The 7,810-nt window shown below is 32.1% G+C and overlaps 1 protein-coding gene across 1 annotated transcript; it reads right to left on the reverse strand.

Annotated features, from left to right (window-relative positions):
- Positions 1–1,317: 1,317 nt before the first annotated feature.
- LOC124926178 (5'-nucleotidase domain-containing protein 4) lies at positions 1,318–7,310 on the reverse strand. The gene is made up of 17 exons (XM_047466358.1): positions 6,689–7,310; positions 6,503–6,600; positions 5,795–5,914; positions 5,070–5,159; positions 4,846–4,961; positions 4,440–4,539; positions 4,205–4,276; positions 4,073–4,120; positions 3,908–3,985; positions 3,475–3,594; positions 3,173–3,278; positions 2,444–2,607; positions 2,208–2,342; positions 1,977–2,107; positions 1,844–1,906; positions 1,678–1,756; positions 1,318–1,588 (listed from the first exon to the last, which is right to left on the reverse strand). Exons 1-17 carry the CDS (start codon positions 6,969–6,971, stop codon positions 1,523–1,525), a joined length of 1,869 nt encoding a protein of 622 aa, XP_047322314.1. The 5' UTR covers positions 6,972–7,310; the 3' UTR covers positions 1,318–1,522.
- Between the last annotated feature and the right edge of the window lie 500 nt (positions 7,311–7,810).

Below are 7,810 nucleotides of genomic sequence, written 5' to 3' on the forward strand. Positions count from 1 at the left end.
TTTAATATTAATGTTTTGGAAATATTTAAAAATATATTTATTATAAACTAAATATAAATAATATTATTTATTAAATATATTTTATTTTGATGCAATTAACCTAATATTATTTATAAATAAAACATGTTATTTAAATTTTAAAAAATATTAAACAATTAGTATGTTAAATTATAATTTAATTAATAATAAAATATAAATATATCTCTATTTAATGCTCTAAATAGAAGTGAAGCGTACTCTCGGGTGAAGCTCTTCACTTGTATTAATACTCTAAATACAAGTGAAGTGCGCTATCGGGTGAAACACGCTTCATTTGTATTAATGTTCTAAATACAAGTGATGTGCATTTTCGGGTGAAGCGCTTCACTTATAATAATACTCTAAATATAAGTGAAGTGCGCTCTCGGGTGAAGCGTGTTTCACCGAAGAGCTTTAGCTAATCTCATTATATTAATGTTTTAGAAATATTTAAAAATAATATTAAAAATAATATTAACTGAGATAAATTGACATAAATAAATTAATAAACATTTTTTTATAAATAAATGAGCATAAGAAAAATATTATATAGTAAATATTTTTTTATTTGGATGCAATTAACATAATATTATTTATAAATAAAACATTTTATTTAAAATTTTAAATCAAATAATTTATCAAAATTATTATGAAGAAATATTTTTTATAAATTAAAATAATTAGGATGGTATATAATAATTTAGTTAAATATATATTAATTGAAACACGCTCCACTTGAGAACTCGAAGTGTTGATAAGAGAGGTGAAATACTACACATGTATTAAAACTTTAGGTGAAGTGCGGTGAAACACTTCACCTGTATTAACTCTTCAGGTTGAATCCTGAAACGAAACGGTGATCTTCAAATTGAACTATTTAAACCCGGAATGTAATTTAATAATATAATATTAATGTTTTTGATTGGTCCGAAACAGAATCATATAAATCTTTAAGAGAAAATCAGAACCGAACAATATACATATTATAATCTTTTCAATATAATTCTTTTGCTACTAATAATATAAAGTTGAGCTTGTTAATCCTTAGTTAAATTTTAAAATTTTATTATATTTAAATCTTTACTAATATTTAATAATCATGTTTTAAGTAAAAAATGGATCAAAGTTAAAAAATAATTTTATCAACAAAAAAAGCTTAAGAACATTTTTTTTAATAATTATTCTTGCATATAAAAAAAGGCACAGTTGAACTGCATGCCTAGTAGATCTAGTTTTTTAGAAAATCTTCTAGGCTATACAATTTTTATTTATTTAAATTCTTTGTTTTTCATTTGGCAAACTGAAATCAACCCAAACCTAAGTGTTTTACAAACTGCTCAAATCGTTTTTTTGCTGACCCCTAACTAGGTCAGTAACTTATAGTTAGTAATATATAGCTCTGTCTACCACAGCTTCAAATCAAAATCATCATCTCTTTAAATTACTAATAGCAACTAGACATAAAACAACAACAACAACAACAACAAGAACATCACCATCTTCATCAACTACCACTGCCAGTCCCAGGTGGCGTTGGAATGTTGTATGAGTGACTATCATGAGCAAGTGTCTGCACATACACACCAAAACCGCATTCAATTGCCAACTACTAAATAAATCTATCGACAGACAGAATGCTGATTCCAATAATAATAATACCTGCTCCTGTGATCGGAAATACACAAACGGTGTATATTGGAGAAAATTTGAAACTCGAGATGTGTATATGTCAGCATACCTGCAATGCATATACATACAAACAAACAAACCTTAAACTCTTCCCATCTTATTCATCATGTATACACAAACAAAGTCCCACACATACTTCTCTATTTGTCTCATTATGTGACTTTTGTCCCACAGTCCTGCCCTAGAAAGGTATCCCCACCTAAAACACAACAATAACAAGACATTCAAGAGAAATCCCAAACAAAAATAACATACATATTTACACTTGCCTTGTGTTGAAGTGTTCTCCATCTGTTTCCAACATTGGAGCAATCTTCTGGTCTAACCTTTGCATCACAATAAGTAATTTCTGCATGCAATCTGTTAGCTCATCGTCATTCATTTTCGTAGCTGCAAGGGTCTGTATGTTGAGAAAAAAGAACAATTGTTGTGAATTAAATATTCTCACAAAGAATGATGGAGATTGGCTGGCTGGCTATAAGGAAAGGAAAGAAAATTTCCTGTGCAGGACGCCCCTTAATTCTCCTCTGATGCGCAAGCCGTAGTTGGTTAAAAAGATCTCCAACCACTTCCTTCTGATTAATGAGGTCTATTAGTCTACCACGAGAACTTCTACTCTTAATCAAAGCACTGTACTGCAAAATCAAAAGAGAAACCCCAATCACTTTCATATCACAGCTGATTTGAAAACTTAACAATTTACTTGAGCTATATATTTGTAATTTGGGGGACTAACCTCTTCTTCAAGTTCACGACAAATTAATGCAGTCCTCCACCGTAAATGAACTTTGGATTGGCTAACATCAGTGTATATATGGTCCCCGACATATAATATCTCATCCCCATGAATGTTCAGGGAGTTCTCCACCATCTGGGCACTTCCTCCAGAGTATAAACCACCTGTAGAATCAGTGAACACATTAATGTTATGTTATGGCATAGAACTTAAGGTAATAAACCACTGAAGCCAAATACTATACAAGTTAAACGAATGAATGCTCAATGGAAGGTTAAAATCTCATTAGCAGTGCACTAGTAGTACCTATCACACCTTTCTATAATTTCTCAGATTAACAATGATCTATCTCAAGCACTAGAATGTTATTTTTTACTCAGTTATGAGTGCCACAAAATGATTAAAACCACCAAGTTCTTACAGTTGTGTCTTACAACTCGATATTTCAACTTAATTAATATTTTATATAATATAGTTTGATGATTTCTGATATAATGTAGGTAGGTAGTTCACAGAGTTTCTGAAATGGTGAAATGGAGAAGAATATATAACCACTTATTCCTTAATATGAGTCCAAGGTTGCTCTAAAACCCCTACTACTAAGGATCTGTAGTTTGCTGATTCTAGCATCATCATTTGATTGATTCTTGAACAAAACAAGAATATATATGTATAGAACATCTAAATACAATCACAAAAGTGGGGAATAATGCACTATGCAAGCACTACCTGGGTGTGCCTTGAAACATGGGCGCATGAGACCCTCACCAGTTACCACTTCATACATGGGATGTGACGTCTGAAAGAATTCGGGTTTCCTTGCTGATACTATAACCTAACAATTGAGACCCAATCAATAGGCAGGTGAGAATGAAGCATCACATAATGCATGTAACAAATGTGTTTTTAGAAACAAAATATTTTCCACGACTACAAGTAACAAAGACAAAAGCTCCTCCAAAAGAAATTTTTGAACAAGGTCTTACACTACTTGCAACATATAAGTAAACACTTGATTAGATTGGACTCACCATTTCAAATAGATCTCGCCAACTCATATCATTTGGAAGAAATCTATTGAACGAATGCTTCATCATTTTGTCAGTGTAATGATAATCTGAGTTGGTAATTAGCAAAAGTCTTTTACCAGCCTGATGCATAAGAGTTTCACACAACAGAAAAAACTTAGAGTGGAGGCAGGAATGATGTGATAATTATATAGTTAAGAGGAAGATTTTGTTGTATTGCTTGGATTTTTAATGCATAATATTGAAACTATGCCTTAAATAGGCACGTAAAAGAATAATTATGAAAGTCTAATTAAGAAAACATAAAAGACTAATTACGGAAACACAAAAAGACTAACTAGGACTTTTTCAAAAAAAAGAGTAACTAGGGAGTAGGAAATAATATGATCTAACTATGGTAATTGGCATATTTTCCACATATAGCAAGAATGCTTGCCTCTTTTTGATCCAAAAGTGCCAACGGTAGTTCTGGATCTGGCTCAACAAACAATTCAGGCTTAGACATGATCTCACTCTGAGAAAAAACATATCAGAATTGAATGCAGTAAATCCAAGATCATCAAAGATTAAACTAAAATTATATGCAAAGAAAAATATCTACCTTAAGCTGACCCTCAACATGTGCTCTAAATAGGGCCTTTCCAACTGCCTGAAACCAGTAGCAAGAGTTGAATTACCAACATATATAAACACCAATGCTTCAATCAACTGAAACATTTTCTGCATTTATTGCCTTGTAAAGTCCTTTGTAATCAAGTGGACCAAGGTCGGGTGATATATCTCCTGCATCCAACTTGTCCACCATCTGGAAAAAAATTTAGACATGATATCAAAATAGATGAAAAGTCCAGCTAAACAAACCATGACAAAATTGCAAAAGAAAGAAATATGTTATCTAGATAGACTAACAAAGAAATTTGATACTTTCATTTCCCTTAAAAGACTGAAATAACATGCTAAGCAAGTACCTGCATATAAGCCACTGCTTCTGAAACTGAAAACAGTGTATTGAGGAACTCCCATCTAGTCTCTTTCCGCAAATCTACGAGTTCCCTCCCGTAAATTTCACTTCCATGTATAGAAAAGTAAGGGGTTAAAAAATAATAGTATCTCAGATTTGCCATATCAACAAGACAAGTTCGAAGTGTAAGTTAATTATAAGTTGTAGTGCTTGGGTTTCAAGAATAAACAGAGCGTAAAACTTGGCATATTTCCCAGAAACTGTTATTATGGCTCTCAATAAGTTGCAATGAACAATTCAACATGCAATATAGAAGGCACATGATATTACGTCTAACTGGTCGATTACATCCTTCACAATTGCTCTCCTAATGTTGTTCTACATCAAATGCCAATAAATCTTTAAATGCTTACCTCACAGCACGATTAGACAACATTTTGGTACCATGCATAACCCTCTTTACATAACCAAACCGATCAGCCTTTACTAAATTTCCTTTCTCTTTGTCTATGACAAGCCCTCTAATTACCTAAAAAAGAGAGGATTCACTCAAAATGTGCAAGAATAACTGGAATATAAGACTTGAAAAAATCACAAAGGTGTGAATTCTGTTATCTGGTGAGAGATCAGAAATTACCAGGTCTGGGTCAAAAGCAAGGCCACCAACAGGATAACCCATATTTCTCAGGTTGTCCATACAATAATCGTATGCCCGTCCTTCCCAGGCCTTCAAGACATAGATCCCATTAAAATTGTACAGAAAGAATTTACATGATAGAAAGAAAACTTATATTATTTTTAAAAAACAAAGTCCAACCAAAAGCCAAGGAAAGTTGAAGTTCTTTTGTTTGAACGACATAAATCACTTTTACTAGCTCAAAAGATCTAACATTTCTCATGTGAATATATCAATTATTGAACCTTGTGCCAACAAAAATAATGTGTATTCAGACCTAATTTGGAAAGTTGAGAGAAGGTGCCCCTGCCAATTACATTTTTTTTTTTGGATAAGGTTAAGCTTGGATTAATAAATTGAGAAGTTGCAGAAGTTATGACATCAATTGGTACATGAAAGGAAATAAAAAGCAACAACAAAAGAAAAATAAAGAAAGGTCTCAGCTTCGATTCCCACTAAGAACGCACTAATTTATGTTGGGGGAACGTCGGTGGGGGGTCATGGATAAGAAGAAAGTTAGTAAAGTTTGGATTCTCTTACTCTTATTCAGTTATTAAAAGCTTATTTTCTAATCTACTCTTAGTTTCTCTCTTTATTCTCATCTAAATCTAGTTCTCTGTAGATCAATTCCATAGGCACCCAAGCAGCTTGAGAAACAATTGATAAATTATTTCAGATTCACATACCTTCACATTGTAGTGAATCAATGTGTAATCCATGTCATATCCAATGGCACTGATAGAACGGAGATTTAATGTACGACTGCAAAATATGCCACGAGGAGACTGCATTGAAGAAAATGGATCCTGCAAAACTCTTATAACAATTAGAGAAAAATTGAGTGCAACAGCAATCTGAATATTAAGAAAAAATACAATTATCTTAAAGCATGACTGGAACAACAAAAGTAGCATTTTTTTTTATAAAAAGAACAAAATATTCAATAGGAAGTGGTTAATGAGAAATTAGAATTCCCATATAAGCTATCATTAAACAATAAATTCATGTGCAAATTAAGAGAATCCAAGTCAAATAAGGAATGGAGCTCAGCAGACAGATTCTCACACTATATGAATGGAAATTGGTACACAGATTAGTGTGTCTGTCTACTTTTACCTTTTTCAAACAAGAAAAACTAGTGGAACTGTCTGCATTTAAGAATCAGCAAAATGAAATATCAATACAACCAAACTCCAAGAGAACAAAAAGGTTCTGAGTTCAAAGTATACATTTTCGACACAAGGAAACCGATAATATTATTCAAACCTACAGAATTAACAACAACATATGCTGATTTGAAAGATACAAAACCGAGTGGGTTGTATCACATTATTTGTTTGCAAATATAGAAGATAAAAGCTGATGAAAAGCATATGTTTGTTAAGAAGTTTGACCTGTATTCCCAGGTGGTTAAGCAAGGACTCAGCCTCTTCGGCTTCTATCCGGGCCACCTCCTCAATTGGACCCTCTAATGAAGCTTGGTCATCTACCCCTATTAACACCAAAAACAAGTAAAAATATAAATGCCTAAGGAGAGAAAAAAATGTGAAATTTTCTTTTCAACGATCATTTATATCTACCGAGATTGAGATTTAGGTCGCCTTTAGTGCTCTGCCCAAGATAGTCAACTTCAGACTTAGAGGAAGAGGTGACTGAGAAAACATCACCACCTGTTGCCAATGGTGAGGAGGAGAGGCAGCTAATCACCCTCGGATGTCTGTAACCAATTGCGGTCACACTATCCCACGAACTCTTGAAGTTAGTAGCTTTCTTCACCTTCTTGTGGATATAAATAGAAGGAATTAAGGGATGTCTGAGAGGAGAAGAAATAGAGGTCCTGAAACAGCTGATGGAGGCTTCCATTCTGAAATCTGAACCAGAACAGAAAGAAGAAGAAGAAACAGCTTCGGTAACGAATTAGCTTTTCTCTTCTACTAATTACGGAAGAACAAAGATTGCCTCAGATCCTTTTCAAAAACAAAAACAAAAACAAAAACAAAGACAAAAAAGACTGTTACAATCAAAATTCAGAGAAACTCCCAAATTGATAGCTTTACTTATGATCTTCTCATTTTCCATCAACTAGTGGTAAGTTGCCCTGGGGGTAGGAGGCGAAAAGGGGTGGAGAATTTAGGGCTAATCATTTGGCTTCGCGCCCAATTCAGGACAAGGACGAGATATTTGCCATATTGGTTGGGCGGTCTCTTCTTTTCTTCTGTTTGCTTTTCTTTTCCTCATTTAGAAAGGAAAGAAAAAAAAAAATGAAAAAGAAGTTGTCTAATTAAGTTTGACAATAATTATTGAGAAATGTTTTGAACAAGGAAATCAAAAAATGTGTAAGAGAAAAAAAAAAAATAGTCATGTACAATTTATTTAATTATTTTTAAGAAATTGGCTTTGATCTAGATAGGAGAAAAAAAACAAAAAATTTTGATAATCATTTTTTTAAATTTATTATTATTTAAAGTATAATATTTTTTATTTCTATTTTTTCTGTAGATCACTTAAGATTAATGGTCTTACTTTAGTTTTATCTTCGTTTTCCTATAATTCAATTTTATTTATTTATTCTATAAAATAAATAAATAAAAATTTATTTAAACAGTTACATTGTTTTAAAAATTAATTAATTTAAATATATAAACTATTAAAAATTAATCAAAATTATATATTGTCAAAATGAGATAGATAGAGACAACAAC

Source organism: Impatiens glandulifera, chromosome 2 (assembly GCF_907164915.1).
Source record: "Impatiens glandulifera chromosome 2, dImpGla2.1, whole genome shotgun sequence".
NCBI lineage: Eukaryota > Viridiplantae > Streptophyta > Magnoliopsida > Ericales > Balsaminaceae > Impatiens > Impatiens glandulifera.

Coding starts and splice junctions, on each gene's coding strand:
- LOC124926178 (XM_047466358.1), bottom strand. CDS start 6,971: ATGGAAGCCTCCATCAGCTGTTTCAGGACCTCTATTTCTTCTCCTCTC. Junction 5,915..6,502: donor TTAACCACCTGGGAATACAG/GTCAAACTTCTT, acceptor AGAGTTTTGCAG/GATCCATTTTCTTCAATGCA. Junction 4,121..4,204: donor ATTACAAAGGACTTTACAAG/GCAATAAATGCA, acceptor TACTGGTTTCAG/GCAGTTGGAAAGGCCCTATT.